Source organism: Falco rusticolus, chromosome 5 (assembly GCF_015220075.1).
Source record: "Falco rusticolus isolate bFalRus1 chromosome 5, bFalRus1.pri, whole genome shotgun sequence".
Taxonomy (NCBI): Eukaryota; Metazoa; Chordata; class Aves; order Falconiformes; family Falconidae; genus Falco; species Falco rusticolus.
Window position 1 is genome coordinate 62,335,758 of NC_051191.1, and position 21,544 is coordinate 62,357,301.

A 21,544-nucleotide genomic window follows, 5' to 3' on the forward strand; every position below is an offset into this window, starting at 1 on the left:
AATGACAGTGTTTACTTCTGCATGGGGTGTCTTAGCCCATCTGGCCTGCTTCCTAGTCTAGTAAGTCTAAGCACTGCCAAACATACGGGCTCCAAAGGAGAACCTGTTAAAGTTTTTTGTTTTAAAGTTGCCTGGTGGGGAGAATGCAGTTTTCCTGTTTTGTTTTCAAGTGTGTGATATAAATGTGCACGGGTGGTGGTCTGGGTATGTGCCTGCATGGTGTCTTTTCAGCCTGCTTGTGTCAGAAGCAGAGGCTTGCCTGATCATGCTGACTCTGTGCATCTACCTGCTTGTTTTTCTGTTCTGATTTCACATTACCTTTTGGATCTGCTGAACTGTTTTGTCAGCATGAAGATATTCTTTAGATAATATTTCAAGGGAATGGGCTATTGCATGCGTCTCCACTGAGAGAGGGTTAATACCTGTGTGACATAAGAAAATCTGCCAGGAGTGAATTCCATTTTGAATATACCAGCAACAAAATATTTAGAGCAGAGCTTGCAATTTAGTATAATCTAGTTAGTTATGTCACCAGATAACTTCACTGAAATCTAACTTTATTGATAGTTCTGCTTGTGAAAAGACCTTTTTCTTGAAAAAGGTATTGGTGGAAAAAAATTGATGTAATAAAAATACGTGTTCAGTGCAGGGATTGTCTTAACTCCAATGCTGAGCAGTGGAGTACATTTTTTCCACTGTTTTTTGTTTGTGCTTGGTCTGTTACGTGTTTGAAAACCTGAAGTATATATGCTGTGTTAGTGGGGGAAAAGGGGAAGCGTTTGTAATAAACACAGGTACCTATTTTCTTGAGATGATGGAAACAAGTTAAAGAGAAACTAAATGTTTAAGAATGCTTTCAAAACTTTAGAATGCTAGTGGTTTTGGTTTTTTGTAAGTATGTTTTAAGTAACAGATTCTAAGAGACTGTGTGACACTTTGTATTCCTAAATAAAGGACATACCCCCTGATGGCAGCTTTGCAATCTGTAGCATTTTGATATCGATATTTTTGGAGGTTGCTTGCTGCAGTCCGTAACTATACCTCAGCCATTTAGCTACTGAAGCCATCCTTTCCACCCGTAGGTTCAGATGATTCCCTGGAAGGTCTGAGATTTATCAGATTTTTCTGATGGCAGGCCTCATAAGTCAGATTGAAAGATCTCAAATAGCGTATGACTCAAAGCATCAACAGCTTTAAAATGTCACAAGTGGGACAGCTGGTCTTGCTAAGGGAAGGGGTGGTAACTCTGGGACAAATGTTGTTTTAAAATGAGCAGAAAGGGTCAGATTTAATAACAAATACAGAAATAAAATCACTTAAGGGTATTGTAAAATAAATTGTGGGTTTGCAGGGTTTGAACGTGACAGTATTCAAATTCTGTTAACTTAAAAATTGCATTTACAGATCTTATGCCACTAAAAATCTGGTAGATGTGCTTATTTGTCTTAGGTTGCATGAAGGAGCAAAACTTAAGCACAGCATGTAATATTGTTAGTGATTAGGTGCATTTATTCTCAGTCTGACTGTTGAATGTATGCACTTTGAGAACCAAGGTGTGGTTCTGCTTTTCGTTTTTGTGTCTGCTTATGCTACTTCATAAAGTAAACATAGAATTTTATTGGTTATGTTGTTTCTAGTGAAACATTTTGGTTCCCTGTAATTTGTAAGCTATACTAGCTGTTAAAGAGGGCATGTAGCGCAAGCCTCTTCTTATTCTGTGCATTATGAAATCTGATCTACAGACTTACTAGGGGCAGGAGATAAAAACGGCAAACAGATCAAACGGTCCACAACTAAGAAATGACCTTAACAGCATATTGGCAACCATCATTAAGGACTTGGAGACCCACATGGATTAGTTCTGGAGCCCTTTGTATCTCAGATTTCTGAGCTCTAGGTTGATCTGTAAACCATTCTGAAAATCTCATGCTTCTGACAGCAATGATGAATCTGTGGCCTTAATTTTCTGAGAAGAGTGTTGCTTGATTAAGATGGGGGACAAAAAAAATAATCATTCTTTCAGTCATATAAAGTTGTAATAAAATACAAATTTTGTTATTTGGGGTGGGAGGGAATGGATGAGGACTTACTCTTCACTTCAGAAACATTTATAACATGGACAACTTTACTGTTGCTGGTATTGCTGATGTAAAGAGAAACTTTATTTGGAAAGTGAAAACTAAGCATCTAGAAATGTTCTGTATTTTTAAGTGTTTTTCATTTCACATTTCACTACCTGGCTTTGTGTTCTTACAAAACTGTAGTTCTTTAAAAACAGTGTTTACCAGTCAATCTTGTTAGTAACTCTAGAAAGAAATATACAACAAAAAGATGGAAATGTCAAAGGAAGAGTGCTGCTGTGGGTGCATGCCAGAAATTATTTCTCTGCTTGTATAGTTGCAGCTCTATTCAGAAGCCAGCGTGGCTCTCTTGCAACTGAATAACCGTAGGAGTTTCCAAGAACTGAGCAAGCAAGCAAAGAAGAACATGACTATAGATGGAAAAGAACTGATGCTTAATCCTGCTTATTTACTGTGGGACCTCAGCTCTGTCAGTCAGGTAGGTAAATTCTGTTATGGCATGTAAAGGTTGTAGTATTTAAAAACTGCAAGTAGAGGCTAACTAGTCAGTGACAAGGAACAAGGGATTTCTTCCAAAAGCTTGGAAGTGTTAAGAATCCAGGATTTATTACATTGTAAGAAAACATCACAAGAACACTGTCAAATTCTGAGGTTAAGGAGGAAGACGGATCAAACACTGTGACATTTAATTGAAATTTTCATGTTCTCCACTAACTGAAAAATTTTCCCCTCTGCACATGTTCTGATAGTTGTGTGCAGTCAAGTCCTGAAAGGCTTAACTCATGCTGGCAGATAAGCAAACTTCTTGTGTGGAGGAGACAGAGGGATTTATTAACAAACATGTTTATCTCCTTATCAATATGTTTTTTCAGCATTTTTTGCTTTGCAGAGTCGTATATGTTGAGAGTAAATGCTAATCACTTCTAAAAAATTTTGAAGGCCTGAAATACAGACATCTGTAAGGAAAGGAGGTTTACTTTCAGTGTTTTTGATACAAGCGAGGATATTTGGTTTAGCCACAGAAAACAGAATAACAAAGCATCTGTTTCAAGATAAGATCTTATAATATCTTGGGTTTTTTTCTCCTGCAGGAATTTAGTTTTATATTAAATGTCAGGTAGCATGGGTAAAGTAAATGTGCCTGCTCCAGTAAAACTTGAAATCTGTCTTTGTATCCTGTGAACGTAGCTTTTGGGGAACTTTTCCTTTTTAATACAATCCCTGAACTCAAAGTTTATACTTCGGCATGTTGAAATTATGTGTTATTTTGTAAATGGGTACCTAGCTAATGGATGCTGGTGTTGCTGTAATGTTTTCGGTTGTTATGTTTTTGAGAACGTGTAAGCTGTGTTACTGTACATATTAGAAAAGGTGACAACTTATTTACAGTGTGTAGAACCTGCAGTGAAAATGGTAATTGTTCAACATTCACATTTTTCTAGTTTCCTGTTTGTTGGGCATGCTTCTTTTAGAAATGTTCCTTTTAGGCAGCCTTAATTCTTATTTTTCAGAAGAGGTCATCAAGTTCTTCTAAATGGGAAAAGAAACATATATTACAGTGTCATGTAACCTAATTTTGTTACTTAGCTGATGAGTTTCTAATTAAAACATTTTCTTTTTAACAAAAATATTTGGAACATTTAGCTATTTGGTAGTGAATATCAGGTTAAGTTTTGTTTGTGTTTTTTTTTAATTTTCTCCTGCTTAAATTCTTCAAAATAAGAGCAGGGAATTATTGAAGAGCTGCTACATCATGACACTTCTGATGTATCTGTGTTAGGTGATATTTATGTGCGGCAGTGATGCAATGTACTTGGAAGGCCCCAGCCTATTAAAACTGAATTTCTGAAAGGCGATGTTACTGATTTTAAATGCATCTTGGCTTTTGGTCAAGATCAGGAAATAATTGAGACTAATAATCCAGGAAAACAGGAGGGTGTGTGTTTTCTGGGGTTCGTTCTTCAAGACTCGGGATCATACAAGGCGCTATCTTGCCATGTGGTCAGAGACATCCTAGTGATACTGTGTGGTCAACTACTGATGTCAGATATTTCAGAAGAATATGATCTTTAGAAGAAAAATGGTACTTGTTCAATGTTCTTTTTGGTTTTGAATGTCTTAAGTCCTCAAATGCTTGTGCACCCATATGCTGAAGCACGCTCTTGTTGCCTAGCTGGATCAGAACTTGAATGTTCTATTTAAAAATCTAAGAAAGGGATTTTTCTTTTTGTAGTCTAAACAGGATGAAGATATTTCTGCCAGCCGTTTTGAAGATAATGAAGAGCTGAGGTACTCGTTACGATCAATAGAGAGGCATGCCCCATGGGTACGACATATTTTCATTGTCACTAATGGGCAGATTCCTTCCTGGCTTAACCTGGATAATCCTCGGATAACCATAGTGACACATCAGGTAAAACCCAAAGAATCAAAAGCCAAACAGAAAACGGCACCAAAACACCCAAACAAACAAAAATACCAGCATGACTGTGCCACTAGTAAAGATTTTGTGTTTGTTTTGAAATGCAGTTGCCCCCTTTCAGCTAAAGGCTGTATTTATTTGGAATGTAGAAGTGACCCCCTCTTCCCTGTCTCATCCATGGTTTTATTAAACCTCAGTATATCTTCGCGTTTTGGCTAAGCAGTAACTGAATACATATCAAGTCTTCATTTAGTCCACTTTTCCAAATAGTGAGGCTTCAGCCATGTCTAGTTTCCTTATAACTATTTATAAAAAAACTGGGGAGAAGAAAATGTAATATGAATCCGTAAGCACTCTCTCAGGACCAGTAATAACCTAATAAGCTTGTGTTGAGACAGGATGGATTACAATTACTGGAACTAAAAAGATGGCTGCAAAAAAAAATAGCTATGCATTCTAAAAATCTTACTTTAAAAGAGAAAGAGAATCCTTCAAGCTTCCTGAATAAGTGAAACAAAAATACCCTAGTAGCTTCTTATAATGAATTCAAGAGTAATTTTGGTATAGTGACAGGCCTGAGCGACCTAAGTGGTAACAGGATACTAATTCAACTTCTGTTTCTGTCTGCTTGTGGAGTTACTTGGAAGAATCCTGACTTTTTGAATGCTGGAACAGGTTCAACTTGTTTGAAATTTTGTGCAGCCTGTACTGCATGAGAAGTATAAATGTATGTTCACTGGGCCTGATCCAGTACCCAGTGAAAGAGGAGCTTGTGTCCTTGCATTGAACCAGGTGCAGTTTCTTAGTTAAGCACCAGACATGTAAATGTTTTTGTGTGAGGAAGATGAGGTAGCAAAGTTTCCTTTTTCACTAAAATATTTTCACTCTTTTTCTTTCATATCTCTCCTTTCTCTCCTTGTTCTTGATTATTTTTTTTTTTAATTGTAGGTAGCTATCAAATACATCTGTTGTGCCTGACCTTCTATGTTTTGGGGGATTTTTCATTTATTTTTGCCTTCTAAAACTGTTTGGGGTGGTTGGGGCTTTTTTCTTCTAGGAAATATTTCAGAATGTGAGTCACTTACCCACCTTCAGTTCACCAGCTATTGAAAGTCACATTCATCGTATCAGTGGCCTCTCTCAGAAGTTTATCTATCTCAATGATGATGTTATGTTTGGGAAGGATGTTTGGCCTGATGATTTTTACAGTCACTCTAAAGGTCAAAAGGTAAGCCATTATGAAAGGATTTTTTGCCAAAAGTAGATGTGAAACTTTTCTATGCTAATATAATAAAAATCAAATAAATATACATTGAAAGGAAGAGCAAATATAAGCTTTCCTTTTGGTCCCCACTCCCCCTTCTACCTCTAAAGGTTCATTATTCTTAACTAGACAATAGTTAGTGAAGATGCAGGGTGGGAAGGGATCTGTCTTTTTTTGGCGTGTATGCTATGTTGATGTTTGGGTTGCAGAATTGCTTTTTTTTCCACATTCACTTTACAGGTTTCTGGTCTTACAATGGTTTCTCTGCCAGGCTTCATGCTTTAGTTTGTGTCATTCTCTAATTCTCCCGCTTTCTGCTGGAGCACTCGGTAAGACTGATGTGGTGTTTGGCAGCTGTCAGTCTTCCCTCCCTTGTAAATTTTTTTTGTTTTGTACAGAATATTCAAAACAAAATAGAATCAATTCTTCTGTGTGAATACTGAGGTCACACGACATTCAAACTGGTCTAATGTTTACATTTACCATTAATTGCTTCTTTTCCAGACACCAATAATATCTTTGCCTACTCTATATATAATCATATACATAATTTACTAAAAGATACATTGTTGCATGTTCGTGAACATCAATTAATTTAGTCCTTCAACAGCTGGGTTTAAGCAAGGAGAGCAGGACGAGGAAATTGTTAGCAATAGTCATGCATAAAGATTCTGACTGCCAGCATAGTTTTCATCCATGATCTTGATCAACAAGAGTGACATGGAGGAAATAAGATTTATTAATAACAAGACGCTAGAGACTACTGAATTAAACAATTCACACATGCAGATGTGCACACACACAGAAGGGTTGTACAAAATTAGTTTACACTACCCTAAAATTACTGTTTCAGTACTTGAGGATGTTGGGAAGCTTTTAGTTGCTTTGAATCCTTAAGGACATAGGCATATAACTGCAGAATCATATTGCTAGTGTGTATATATTATTCTTCAGTTATTCTTCCCAGTTATGATAATAAAGTCAGCTTATGTATGATGGTGTTTGTGATAACCTGATCAGCAACTGTTTCAATAGGAAATGTGCTGCTAAAAATCTTGAAATAGTAAGGCCTAAAGGAAAATCTGTGTGGTTTTAATGCCTCCCCTGCTGAAAATACACACACCCCCACACTTTTTTTTATCTTGGCAATTCTTAGAATTATTTAAGTCATAGAGGATCAGATGCTTTGGGGATTATGTTCAACATGTGCTGCTTATCTCGTGACTGGTTAGTAATGAAGAAACATTTTGAGTCAGGAGAACAAGTGACCTGCATAGCTATTTAAGAGTTTAAGTTCCCCCTTCTTATCTGGAAAAAGATAAATTATTAATTTTCGTTGGAATATTGTTTGCAGAAGTAGATTTGAGAAGTCCTGCTTTCTATTTCTGGCCACTGCTGCTTTGCTGTATGGCTTTAGGAATTCTGCAGTTCTTCTTTCTGTTTTGAAAGGGATAACACTTACTTCATAGGTGGTAAGGTTTAAACGCTCTTTGTAAAGCTTTGTGAATACTTAAGGCAGTATACACAGGGAGGCATTAATTTAAGTCTTTGTATTCCAAGAAACGAGCTCAGTTAACTTCTATTTGCTAGTCCTTGTCTGAGATTGTAATGTTGTTCCAGGTTTACTTGACATGGCCTGTGCCAAACTGTGCTGAGGGATGTCCTGGTTCATGGATTAAAGATGGCTACTGTGATAAAGCTTGTAATAACTCAGCATGTGATTGGGATGGAGGTGATTGCACTGGTAAGACGGCAATGCTATGTTTAGGAAAAAGTGAACTGGTTTTTCTTAGAAGGATAGTTCTGTAATTTGTTGTTCTCCTATAACTAAAGTTTGCCTTGTTTAATAACAGTAATAAAAAGTTGGCTTGCAGATGAAAACCATAGTTCTTGCAAACTCTGAATTTCTGTGGAAACTGATAGCAAATAATAGGGCATAGGAAAATCTTTGGGGTACGCAATTTAACTAGCTGAAAAGAAGGTTTTTGAAATTCAATTGTTATTATTGTATAATGTATATATAAACGCAGTATTGCGTCTGTGTATATTTGGACTTGGGATCCAAATAATAACAGGACTGTGAAGCTGCACTGTTAGTTTCTAGATCGAATTTTCAGGAGTGCAGGGTAGGAAAATGAAGTGATACTCCTGGATTGAAGAAGTAATACTACTCTATAAGACTGTGCCGTCAAGACTGCAAGCACAACAACTAAACTATGTTTTTGCCTGCCTTTTTGAAGTTAAGACAAAATACGTTGGAGTTTTTGTTGCAATTTTAAGTTGGTCCCTAAACTACTACAGTGAGATTGTGCGCACCATAGATTTTACACTAACTCACAGAGGTCTGGTTAGCATTTGCTCCATTTTAATTTCACCAGTGATAAATGAGATTGTCAACTCTTCAGTCTAGCTCTAACACTGTGGCGTAAAATGTGCCTTTCCTCAGAAATAAGGATTTCAAATGACTGGTGTTTTTTTTTGTTGTTGTTGTTTTCTCTCCTTGTAGGTAACGGTGGGAGTAGTCGTTATGTTGCTGGTGGAGGTGCAGTTGGAGGTATTGGGAATGGACCACCATGGCAATTTGGTGCAGGAATAAGTGGTGTTTCATACTGTAACCAAGGCTGTGCTAATTCCTGGCTAGCAGACAAATTCTGTGATCAGGCCTGCAATGTCCTCTCTTGTGGATTTGATGCTGGTGACTGTGGCCAGGGTATGTAAAATACATCTCTGATAAACTTTCTGTAGGGATTCTCTTGAATTGTCTGACCTTTTTGTTCATCATTACACTCAGATTAAGCTAAGATGCCCTGTATGGAGTCGTGAAAAATAGCTACTAGCAGCTGAAGAAAAAGTCAGCTGCTTCTTGTATTCACTAATACAAGCCTGAATCAATATTACATGCTGCTTTATTTAACAAAACAGTTATTGACCAAGCTTGGGTGGGGTGCTTGATAAGTTATGGAGCAGCAAGCATCAAACTTCTTGCCCCTGAAGAGCCTTACATTGTAAATGGAGAAATTGTATTTCAGCTATGTAAACAGTCTTTGCCCAGATAAGGACAGCTGACTTGGTGATGCCTGTAGCAGTTAAGAAATTTAAAGAACCTCTCTGATGCTGATAGCATGAGTTCAAGCCTGGCTCTGTGCTCTTGCCAAAGGCTACTTTCAGTCACCTGTGAAGTTGTCTGAAGTTTATTTTGATATGAAAGAGTAGCAGGAGTGAGTGAAGTGATCGAGAGTGCTGAGTGCTATAGACAGGGGAACAGAAATGAAAGAATTTAGCCTGTTTGGAAGAATAGAGGCTCCCCTGCATCTCAGCTGGACAAATGTTTTACTGGTAATTCTGTTGCTGGCAACCATATTTTGTTCATGTGAGAGTTGACAGCTGATCTGTTTTTTGCTGTGGGAGGAGTCAGTTCAATTCAGCCTCTCCGATTTTGGGAGTCTTGAGTCAAGATGCAATGTAGCAGTGAAATCCAACCGTTGTAACATTAATCTTCTAAAATGTGGCAAAAAGGTAGTATGGGCATGTTACTTCTGACTGATACATAATTTTAAGGGATGTGTGATAACAAGCCACTTTGGCTTTTCAGGTAGAGACTGAAAGAGTGATAAATACTGGCTTTTAGAATTACCACTGAAATGGCTGCCAGCTTTATATATCTTGAGTATGTTCTAGACATTCATTATTGAAGACAGGTGAGCAAGAAACTAGAAGCTACAGTATCTGTCCTTTTACAAAGCTGTCTCCCTGCTAACATAGCGAAGCTAACTGGGCATATTACAATCAAAAAAAGTGAATGATAAGCGTCACAGTGCACATCGACAGAAATTTGTTTTGTTTTGTTTTCCCCAGATCACTTTGAAGAGATGTACAAGGTGACACTTCAGCTTAATCAGACCTACTATGTTATTCCCAAAGGTGAATGTCTGCCCTACTTCAGCTTCAGCGAAATAGCCAAGAAAGGAATTGAGGGTTCATATAGTGATAATCCAATTATCCGACATGCTTCAGTTGCTAACAAATGGAAGACTATCCACCTCATAATGCATAGTGGCATGAATGCAACTGTGATCTATTTTAATCTTACATTTCTAAATAAAAATGATGAAGAGTTTAAAATGCAGGTAGCTGTTGAAGCTGATACTAGAGAGGAACCAAAACTAAACACAACTTCTGTGCAAAAATCTGACTCTGATTTTAAACCTATAACTTCAATACCAGAAGTTGAAATTATATTTGAGGATATTCCTGAAGAAAAACGTTTTCCAAGAGTCAAGAGACGACGAAATGGCACAAAAGAGAGTCTACACAAAGAGGTGATAATACCATCAGTAAATGTGTCTCTCCTTCCTGAAGATGTTCAGCTAGCACTGCAGAACCTGCACTTAAAACTACAAAATGGTGATATCACTCAGAAAGGATTTAACCTATCTAAGGCTACTCTCCTGAGACCTTTCCAGTTCTTAACTACAGTAAAGAGTATTACAGGCTTGGAAAAGAGGAGTGTGCATAATCGTTCAGGAGATCAGAAGAACCATACCAGCTGGCAGAAGCCTTTTAAAGATGTAAACAATGGCAAAATAAAAACAATAAAAGCAAATGAAGAAGTTCCTTTGAGGCTTAAAGGAACAAAGGGGACTGTTGTGACAATGAACACAAATAAACCGATTTATAAAGCAAAGCCTAGATCCACACTTCCCTCCCAGAGCATGCGAAGTAAAAATGAAACTCGAGAAAAAGTGCTGAATGCACTAATTTTAAGGGAAACCCAGAAATCAAAACATACTGGGAATTTAGATACTGGAGAAGACGCACAGGGAACGGAAGGAGGAAAAGGGCATGTGCAGGGGGATACAAATGTAAGGGAGGGGCTAGTGGGAAGAAAATTACAGTTTTACGCTGAAAGTTACCAAGGCTTTTTGCCATGGGAGAAAAAGAAGTATTTCCAGGACCTTCTTGATGTGAGTATCTTAATGTCATTGCTTATTGGTATAGTTGCATCTTTCTGTGCTTAGTGGAATACTGTTACTATGATCTGTAAATTTTGAACGTGTCTTGCCTGTGAGGCAAATACTGAGATTTTTTTGAAAGCTCCTTTTGACTTAATCTAATTTGTTTAAGATCTGGGCCTCTCTTAGCTATGTGGTAAAAGCTGAACAGCCATTTATGCTCTCTTTCTACTGCCTTTTTTGTGGTTTTTTTTTTTGTCAGATTCACTTTTTATTCATTGTATATTGATACAGTGCTATTGTTCAAACATATACAGCACTAAAACAGAAAGCTTAAGTTTTGTTTTGATTGCATTTATGCAACTATGGATCCAGTTTAAAAAAAAAATAAAAAATATGTATAATGGTGAATACTTGCATTCTAAAAGTTAAATTGAAAGTCTGCCACCAAAACTGAATGTCCAGACCACATCAAACAAACATGTAGGAAGCTTCCTCTGCTTCCAGCCAAAGCGTTTTGGCAGTTTTGAAAACCTCTGGAAGAGAAGATAGAGACTGTGCTTCAGTTGGTAGCAACTGCTTTGCCCTGCTCCAAATAGGGCATAACCAAAAGGGGTTGTGTTTTTAAAAGACTAGTTCTTTCTGTTCGCCTGAGACTGGATTTTATATGGGGAAACTTTATACTCATAGAATTTCAATTTATCAAATATGGATGAATAATCAGCAAAAAAAAAAGGCACTAATACAAATAAATCTGATAGCAAACAAGGACTTTAGAGTGTGTGTGTGAGAGATGTCAGAGAGCAAATATTAAGGAAGTTTTTTATAGACTACTTTTCATCAGAGCATGAAAATTTTAAGGAAAAGGTTATCTTTTATCTTTTGTTTTTAAAGAGAGAACTAAGGAGTATGAAGAAAAATATTCAAAACTTCTCTTCCTATTTTCAAATACCAGAAAGGATTAGTTAGCACCTGGCTGAAATGCCATTTTTCCTGTGTGTTTAATATTTTCATTCTTTTTTTTTGTTTTTGGTAATGTAACCTTGTTTTGTGCCTGTCCTGCTGTTTAGGAAGAAGAGTCATTACTCAAACAAATGTCATACTTTACTGATGGTAAACATTTTGGAAGGCAGCTGAAAGATACATTTGCTGATTCCCTTCGATATGTAAATAAGCTTTTAAACAGCAAATTTGGGTTTACATCTCGGAAAGTCCCTGCTCATATGCCTCACATGATTGACCGCACTGTTATGCAAGAGCTACAGGATATGTGAGTACGTTTGTCTTGGGAATAATGTGAAAATTTTACCTTTCTGTTGATGCTTTGCTATAGCTATTTTCAATGTGTTGATGGCTACTCGTTAAAGTTATATTTTGATAAAGGAAACAGGGAATTCATTCCAACATGATAGTTGTGCTAAATTAAGGAGACTTTTGAGGACCTTTTAAAATTCTAGATGGTAATTTGTTTTTAGGTAGGGAATGTTTTACTTGAAGAAACTGAAGTACTAAATTAGTTTACATTCGTGTATAGGTTTCCTGAGGAGTTTGACAAGACATCGTTTCACAAAGTGCGGCACTCGGAAGATATGCAGTTTGCTTTTTCTTATTTCTACTATCTTATGAGTGCAGTCCAGCCACTGAACATTTCTCAGATCTTCGATGAGGTTGATACAGATCAGTCAGGCATTTTGTCTGACAGAGAGATTCGCACATTGGCCACGAGAATCCATGAACTGCCACTAAGTTTGCAGGTACTCTTTCCTTACCAATAACTTTTAGAGTAACTTCAGTTTTGAAGTCCAAAACTGTTAAAATGAGTAATATGGTTTTTTTATCCTTGCTTTATAGCATCTGCAACATTTGGCATTTATTAAATTTTACTTGGAGAATGTAACATTGTTCTTATTATTGTTGCTTTATCATTGTTCTATGGAGTCAACAATTAAGTTGAGTTCTAGCAGTATCAGAAAAAGGATCACTGGTGTCCGAGCTCAAGAAAGCAATTAGTGTGAGTTTGTCAAAAAATGTTAACTGATAAAACCGCTCTGAAGAATGGAATCCTGCTGTGTTTGCCCTTGTTCTTGCTCATAGTAAAAGACAGTTCTTGCCCTGAGGAACTTGTGGCCTAAAGAAAGAATTGAGAAAAAGGGTAGCAAGGAAGTCATACTAGTAAATACTATGACCACATGCGAAGACTCACATTTCTGGTTTTGTAGGAACCTGATAAACAGAGACATGTCTCTGTAGGATTTACACGTTTAGAGACAGTTGGTAGAGAACAAAGTGTACTATTTTTGCTTTACAGAGAGGAATTGGCACAAACCAATGAAATTATTGGTTTGTGAAACAGCATACAAGATCATTGGCACAGCTGGAACGCAGCTCTGCTTGAGTGTGTTCCCGGCCTGTACCTTAATCAGAAACTCATATTCCTGTCCTTTCAGTTCACTTTTCTGTTTGCTTGATTTGGGTTTTAATATGCCACTGCTAGTTTGGGAATTCTGTACTGTTCTGATATCATTAGTAAAGGTGTGGTTTTCCTCTTAAATGAAAATGACATTGTCATGCTTTATGTGGTCTCAATTCAACTATGCACTGAGCATTTGCTGCTTTGGGTGTATGGGGAATCCCAGTGACTTCAGCAGCTATTGAATTGCGGTCTGCTGAATATTAAGTTGTCTTTTTCTGACAGTAGCACAGAAATTTGTTATGTAGGTGACATTAAATATGTCTGTGCACCCCGGATTTTTAGAACTATAAGAGTGAGAAAATAGGATTATCTCTCTTCTCTTTCTGTTAGGATTTGACGGGTCTAGAACAAATGCTAATAAATTGCTCTAAAGCTCTTCCTGCCAACATCACTCAGATCCACGTCATTCCACCAACTCAGGAAGCATATTATGATCCCAATCTGGTAAGAAACATTGGTCTTAAATGGTGTTTGGTTTCCTTCCCAAGCATGCGTTTACTGTGCTTGAAAAGCTGGTTTGATTTCTAGAAGGAAAGTATTTACAAAAATGCCTGCTTGTGTGTACATGAAATGCGTGTTATAGAAAGAAAATTTTACAAGCTACTTCCTAACTTACAAAGCCATTAATTTCCTTCAAAAACAGCGAAAAGCTGGATTTTTAAAGTCATCCTTGTTAGGAGAATTCACTGTTGTGAACCAAAAAGATAGTAAGCCCTATATCGCTCTGACTAGAACTTTCTAATGTCTTTACCTGAATTATAACCATGTATTTAGAAACAAAACAAAATCCAGAAAACCACCAAACCATCAGATAGAGATCTTTAGAATAATTCTCCCTTATCTGAAGGTTTCAGTCTAACTACTTTTAACATCCAAAGATGGACTGACAGGAACCTCATGAAGTTCAGCAAGAAGTGGAAAGTCCTCCACCTGGGGAGGAACAACCCAATGCACCAGTATCATCCTAGGGGCCACCCAGCTGGAAAGCAGCTTGGCAGGAAAGGAGGCAAGGGTTCTGGTGGACACCAAGTTGAACGTGAGCCAAGTGTGCCCTTGCCACAAAGAAGGCTAATGGTGTCCTGGGTTGCATTAGGCAAAGTGTTGCCAGCAGGTCAAGGGAGGTGACCATTCCCTCTGCTTGGCAGTGATGAGGCCACACCTGGAGTGCTGTGTCCAGTTCCAGGCTCCTCAGTACAAGGGACACATGGGCATACTGGATGGAGTCCAGTAAAGAGCCATGAAGGTGATTAAGGGGCTGGAGCATTTCTCTTATGAGTAAAGGATGAGAGAGCTGCAATTAGCCTAAAGAGTAGTCTCAAGGGGGAATCGCATTGATGTATATAAACACCTGAAGGGAGGGCACAAAGAAGATGGAGCCCTATTCCCAGTAGGGCCCAGTGACAGGACAAGAGGCAGTGGGCACAAACTGAAAACACAGGAGGTTCCCTCTGAACACTAGGAAACAGTTTTTTAACTGTGAGTGTGACTAAGTGGTCTCCATCCCTGGAGATACTCAAAAGCTGTCTGGACAGTCTTGAATGACTATCACCGGGTGGCCCTGCATGAGCATGGGGCTTGGACCAGATGAGCTCCTGAAGTCCCTTCCAACTTAAACCATTCTGTTGTCCTGTGAAATCTGAGGTCTTAGGACTAGATGTCACTTAAGCATTTAAGTCCTTAATTTCTATTCTAGTGGTTAAATTCTCATTAAAACCTGCTGGAAAGTTGAAATCTAGAATCTTTAAATCTCGTACTAATACCTGAATATCTTTTACAATGAGAATTTCATTCCTGCATCAACCTATGCATTTGAAAAAAAGTGTGCATGTACTTTGCTGAATTGATGACCTTGTGTTTTATAGCTTCAAACCAATACCGTATCAAAGCAAAAATAATTTGGATGAGTACAGTTCATGAACTTTTGGGTAGAAGAACGTTATTCATCCTCAACTTGCAAATCATAGTACAGAGATCTACAATGTGTGTAGATAAATGTATATGAATATTGAGTTTTTTCTTTTTATTTCCTTCCCTCTGGACATCTCTCCTGTATATTACCAGGCTTTAAAAATATTTTCCCCACAGTCTTAATTCCAGCTGAGTTCTATATAAAGCCGTTCTGTCAGCCTGATTTGAAGAGGTGGAAGTATGGATATGAGAATTCTGCTCAGTTTGAGGACATTACATCCAGTATAGCCTTACTTCATTTTGCCTCTATTATTCTGTCTTCAAAATTCTGTGAAGTAAAAACTTTGAAGAGTAGAAGTAAAGGGTGGCTGCCATTAATATGTTTTAAGATGGGGTTAAAAATAGTTCTCAGTGGCTGGGAACAATGCCACATTACTTCTAATCCTTTTGGGGAATTAGTAAAATATTAATAATCTAAGCAGTAATGCCTAATGTACTGTTATCAGTCAGTTCAAATAGTAACAAAATAGTGTTCGTGTTTAGTACAGAGGCCTGATTTATTCCTGTTGTCTGCAACAGCTAAATTTCTTGGAATGAGTCTAGTACCATAGAATATCCCTTGAGAACAGGGATTTTATTTCCCAGAATTGTTTCAACATAGCTTGTGATAGAAATAAGGCCTCGTGTATCAGCTGTTCTACAGAGTTTGCCTGGCCCGTGTTACTGGTGGCCTCTATCAGAGGAATGTCAGACAGCTGTAAAATGAGTAGAATTTCTAAAGATTTTATTGAGGATGAAATCCAGAAGTTGCAATGTTTTTGCCAAAAATAATCTGTATCTTTCATATAGTATTGTTTGCATAGGAAATTGTGATGTTATGCACCAGTATCTTTTTTGTTGTTTTTTTCCTTCAAGAGATGATCAAGAAACTATTGCTTTTCATTCCAGGAGAGTAAAGCATACACAGGCTTTTCTAGCTGTAATACAGGTTTTCTACAAAGTACAGACTGTAATTTTCAGTAACCTGTAATCTAAACAATGTTTTCTTCCAGCCTCCAGTAACAAAAAACCTAGTGACTAATTGCAAACCTGTGACTGACAGAATTCGTAAGGCATACAAGGACAAAAACAAATACAGGTATGTTGTTACAGTCCTGTGAAAAGCTATGCTAGGTTTTGTAATAAGAGGTATAAATATATACATGACCAAAGATTGATTGTGTATGTTAACAAATCTCAGCTCAATTTATTGTAACATTGGAACTGAAGAAACATACTGGTATCTACTTATGTATGTTTCATCATGCAGAATTATGTGATTTCCCCGCCCCCCCCCCCCCCCAGTTTCCTGTTTAGTAGACTAAATATGCTGCGTGTCATCTTTGGTCAGATCCTAATTTGTGTTGTACAACAGTAAGCCAGATCATCTTTAGATGGCTATATAAATTGATTATACGTAGTCATATGAGTCAGGGCAGTTAAAGTAGCATAAAAAGGAAGAAAGAGCCTGTCCTGTGCCTGGAAGTTGTAAATCTGCTTCATCCTTTCTTCTACTGAAGCTTAAGAAAAGAAAAGTGTTTTAGCCCTAACTACCTTGTAGCTTTCCTGCAAGGTTAGAGGAGTGAGAAGCAGGGAGAGAGGGGGACAACACAAAGGTTTCCATCCCCTGTTGGAAAGGGCAGGACAAACCATGGTCGTGACCATGGGTTTGTCTGAATAATTGTGTTTGTGTAGATCTGCCTGAGTTAGGTTCTCTCAGATCTTCCTTCTTTGAAATCTGCGAACCAGTTGCGTTGCAATGAGGCAGTTTGCTGGTGTGGAACTCATAGTCTTGTCTCCTGTCCATTGCTTCAGCAGTGGTGTTGGGCAGGGGTGGGTGGTGGGGAGTTTGAAGCATGCAGTTGCCCCAGGAGTGGCTACGAAGTCAAATAAAACTGTAGAATGAAAGGAGGTTATAGATGCTGCTTAGAGGCAGCTTTTGGACATGATTATATGTTAATTTATAGTACTTCAAGTTGTGCTGTAAGCTTTATAAATAATTCCCTTCCCAGGAGAGTTTATGCTAAAACTCAAAAGCTGACATAAAAAATGAGATTGACAGTTGTTAGGGTGGGGGCAAAGACTTGCTGTACTTAAACTGATTGATAGTAATGTATTTATATCATTAGGATATATGTTGCTCTTTCATTCTGTTGAACTTAAATAATTTCATTATTAATTTGTGAGCTTTATAAATGGAATAATTTCTCAGGTGAGACTAAAAGGAGCAGGCAGGATGTTTTCTTATATCAAGATAAGAAAGGTGAAAAATGTAAGTGTGGTACCTCTAGTAAGACTGTTAAAGTGGGTTAAAATGCTTCTCAACTCAAGATACCTTTCAGAGATTATATGATACTTCTGCATTTTATGTACTTGTTTGCAAGTTACTGATTAGGTGGGTGAGGAAGGTTTTATTTGTATTTGAGGTTGTAGGTTTATATATTCTTCTGTTGAAGATTGGAAGATAAGAATGTTTTCTCGTGTCTGAAGTTTAATTATAAATGACAGTTGTAAATGCTGTGTGTTCAAAAAGAAAAACACTAAAAAAAGTAAATAGTGCTGTATCTGCTCTCGGATCAATTGTTACTTTTATGACAGAATTCATAGTTTATATACTTGGTATTGGAGTTCAGTTCTCTGATTTATACTACTAATAAATCCTGTTGGAATGTGGTTCTGTGCAAGAGCATTAGCCAAAAAATGTATATATACTGATAGAAAGCAAATGGCAAATTCTAATGAAGGTTGGCCAGTCAGATTAGAAGTTAGTTATTAAATAAAATACTAATATTTATTGAACCTGACTTTAGGTGGTTTTATTAATGTATAAATACTATTTTAACAATAAGGTTTGAAATCATGGGAGAAGAGGAAATTGCCTTCAAAATGATTCGCACAAATGTTTCTCATGTAGTTGGTCAGCTGGATGACATACGAAAAAATCCCAGGTAACCTGTTTTTTTATTTGTATGAAGTTTTGAGGTGGCTTTAATATTCTGCTTCAACTGTTTAAGCTATGTTGGAAAAATAAATTATTGCCATGTGTTTCTACACTGTGTGTTACAGGGTAAGAACAATTTTAACCAAAAGTACTTACAATTTTTTCTATTTAACTGAATGGCTGATCTCTCTGTTATGCTAGGGGTTCTTTCATTAATTGGTTACATTTTTATATATCTAAAACCTTTGAGAATGTCTAGATGAAATTCAGTTATTTTTGAAGCTTTCATTTTTGCCGTTCTAGAGGGCATACAGTTTATATTGCAGGCAACTTTATTCTAACGGAAGAGTATTTTGATCTGCTTATGCAACAATTTATGAATAAAAACTGTGTGGATCATTTTGTTACAAAACCAGTTTTGCATATCCATTAAGCTTTCGTGCGCTGTTACATGGCAAGAGGTATTATGATTTATGTTTTTAAAAATATTTGTAGAGAAACAATTCAAAGCTGGAAGGCAGTCCCCTGTTCCTTCATTCTGCAGTAGTAAAAGGTTTAGATATCCAAATCTGAGAATAAGCTCTTTAGTGTTGAATTAAGCTCCTGAAATGACTGTGAGATAAATGGCGAAAATAAATGTTAAAGTAAAAATAAGAACACATTTCACAGCAACCACCTTGCAAAGCAAAGGAAGCTGTATTTGAAACTCAAGTCTGAATCTGCTTCGCAGAAGCATTTAACTGTAGTCCTGAGCCCATTGCATAAGACTGGGGTTTGACAAGGGGTAAGGGAATGTAATAGCTAGCTGTCTTGGAAGTGAGACTGCCTCCACTCCTCATCCTCTTCCTTGCTCTCAGTTGCATGTTTTTATCTTGCATCTTGCTTCTGTCTTCAGAAAACTAGAGTTCTCTGCCAATTCAATGAGTTGGGCTTCAAGGTGGGGTCTGACAAGTGTCAAAAAACAGAACAAGGAGGAAAGTAGGCCCAGGTACCTTGGGCCAGGGAAAGTGAAACCTCTTGCAGGTCACAGCAAGCTATTGGGTAATCTCAGCTGGCTGTAAAGCTACACCGTTTGTAGATAAAGAGTAGGTTTTCACTTGCTCACTTGCCTGTTACACTGTACTACTATTTGGTAGGCCATTCGTTCAGAAAGGGGAATGCTAGTCTTGAGACATTTTGCAGCTGAAGGTTGTTTGTGTCTACTCTTGCAAGAGTGCTTTCTGGCCACGTAAGTCCTGCATTCCAGTTCCTGCAATGACCCAGTTCAAAAGAAAAGCAGGCGCTGCCCTCAGTCATCCTGCTTCTTCCTCTTCCTCCTCTATTTCTCAAGCCCTGTTAGACCCAAGGAGGGCACATAACATGAGTTTCTGACCTTCAAGTTCATGCTTGCAATCACTGGCTTCTGATTTTGAAGGGTGGTTGCTGATGTCAGCCTTGATCCTGATGCTGTGTTGGTTGTGATATGAGTAAGCCAAGTGGATTGAGGCCTTCTAGCAACTTAAAATGGAGCTGCCTGTTCTGAGTGATTGCATCCTTAGATGAGGATGTGCTGAGTAAGGGTGTCCAGACTGTTGTCTCAAGGCACCTCAGTAGGCAAGATGAGGTAGGTGAGCTGATCTGCCTTGAATTTTCCCCAATTTTGATACGATACACTGGCATGCTATTATGGACTCAACCTTGAGACCCCATATATGCATACCCTTTTGTGGTTTTGGTTATTTTCTTTCTTCTTAAGGAACAATAGCATATTTTAGTCCCAGATTGTTGGCTGGTTCATGGAGTGAGGTTGAGTCAATTGCTTGGGCTGTATTCCTGTGAAGTATAGTGCAGTACCGCAGTCATATCTTGTCAGCAAAGGAGAGCTGATGTGGCTATGTAGGTGTGCCATTTCTTTCTCTGCCACATTTTCCCTGCATATAAAACAATAATTATACAAAGTCTCTAAAAACAGGTATTCAGTGTCTCTCTTGCAATGAACTAGAAGTATTGTTCACTTATTGATCTGCCTAAAATGTTTGGTTTGCATCCTTTAAGGAAAAGTGAGCCTTAATCATCTAGGCATTAATTCTGGAATATTCAAAGAAATGTCAGGTTTGGTTTCTTTTGGGCGGATTAAACCAGTCTTTCCATTTGAAACAAGTTAATATCCCCATCAGTCCCACTTACTGTGCTTTGGTTTGCTATGTGTAGCAACCTTTCAGTCTGTAAACTGTGTCTCTTTCAGATGAAGCTAAACAGGGATATACACTCCAGGAGTGCAGCTACTGCATTCCCAGGGCTAATGAGCTGCCAGTCCAAGGGACAAGGTCAGGGACAGTACAAAGTGAACTCCCAAAATGCTTATAGTATAGACATATGACTGCCATAACCAGCTGCTTTGCATAGTATTACTTGATAGTGTAGACATAGCCTGCTCATCTTTGAAGAGGAGAGGCGTATTTTGTTCTTCTCGGATTTGAGTAGTGATTTGAGTGGCTGTTTATCCTGTGCATGTAATTGTCTAGAGCAAGCTTACCGGTTATGCCAGATTCAGTACAGGCTGAGGAAAAGTGGTAATGGCCTGTGTAGGCAGATTCATGTGCTGTAGAGTTCTGCTTATTTCCAGCTTCATGTAGGAAGTATGAACTTTGCTCTTTGAAAGGGCACACCATACTATAGAGAATACAGCTGACCAGAACTACTTATTTACAAAGGTTAGCAGTTACAAGACACATGTCACCAGATACGATTTCTCTCTCTGGGGAAAATGTAAGGGTCTTGTATCTCACAATATAAATAAAGCACATAACCTTGCCTATATGTGGGAAAAGGGATTTTTGTTGTCAGGCACCAGGTCAGAGTGGCCAAGGGTACATAGCCATCCAGCACACTAGCTGCTGCTTTATTTTCAGTAATAAGCAATGATTTAGATAGTTACATGTTTCTTATATGAGAAATAACCCTCCGCAAGAGGCATTATCAGGAACATGCTTATTTGGTCACAGTGATTTCCATACATGTTCTGTCCAGGTGGTGGTTGTTTGTATTTTGGTTGATTACACAAGTTCAGCATTAGGTCTGTGATTCAAGTCATGTCCTGCCCAGTTTGCATAGTGTTCCCAGTGACTCGGAGCCTTGGGGACCAAGCTTTGCGTTCTTGTACAATCTTGTATAGTTTTTATGTTGACTTTCTCTGAAGAGTGCAGTATTAATTTAGTATGTTTACCTCCTACAGTGGCGCTCACTTTGTTATTTAAGATACTCATTATAATTTACGTAAAACTTTAAAAACCCTTAGGCAAATCATAACGTTGGCTTCCTAATCTGCTCTGTAGCCGGTGGTGGTGGGCTCTGGGATGAGACACAGTAGTGCCCATTAGATGGCAGCATTGCATAAGTAGAAGAGAGAGAAATGCCGCTTGTTATTGCATTCCTCAGAGGTTTTGACTCACTATTGGTACTCGTAGAATTAAACTCCAATTAAT

General features: G+C 37.9%; 1 protein-coding gene across 2 annotated transcripts in view; it reads left to right on the forward strand.

Annotated features, from left to right (window-relative positions):
• Positions 1 to 21,544, forward strand: part of GNPTAB (N-acetylglucosamine-1-phosphate transferase subunits alpha and beta) — a 46,511-nt gene that overhangs the window by 20,422 nt on the left and 4,545 nt on the right. For both annotated transcript variants that reach the window (XM_037390639.1, XM_037390638.1), the window contains exons 8-18: positions 2,398 to 2,559; positions 4,315 to 4,494; positions 5,561 to 5,731; positions 7,388 to 7,511; positions 8,274 to 8,477; positions 9,623 to 10,731; positions 11,790 to 11,989; positions 12,254 to 12,473; positions 13,523 to 13,636; positions 16,153 to 16,238; positions 17,989 to 18,087. In XM_037390639.1, the coding sequence (XP_037246536.1) occupies positions 2,398 to 2,559; positions 4,315 to 4,494; positions 5,561 to 5,731; positions 7,388 to 7,511; positions 8,274 to 8,477; positions 9,623 to 10,731; positions 11,790 to 11,989; positions 12,254 to 12,473; positions 13,523 to 13,636; positions 16,153 to 16,238; positions 17,989 to 18,087 (2,669 nt within the window). The remainder of the gene's footprint in view (positions 1 to 2,397; positions 2,560 to 4,314; positions 4,495 to 5,560; positions 5,732 to 7,387; positions 7,512 to 8,273; positions 8,478 to 9,622; positions 10,732 to 11,789; positions 11,990 to 12,253; positions 12,474 to 13,522; positions 13,637 to 16,152; positions 16,239 to 17,988; positions 18,088 to 21,544) is intronic.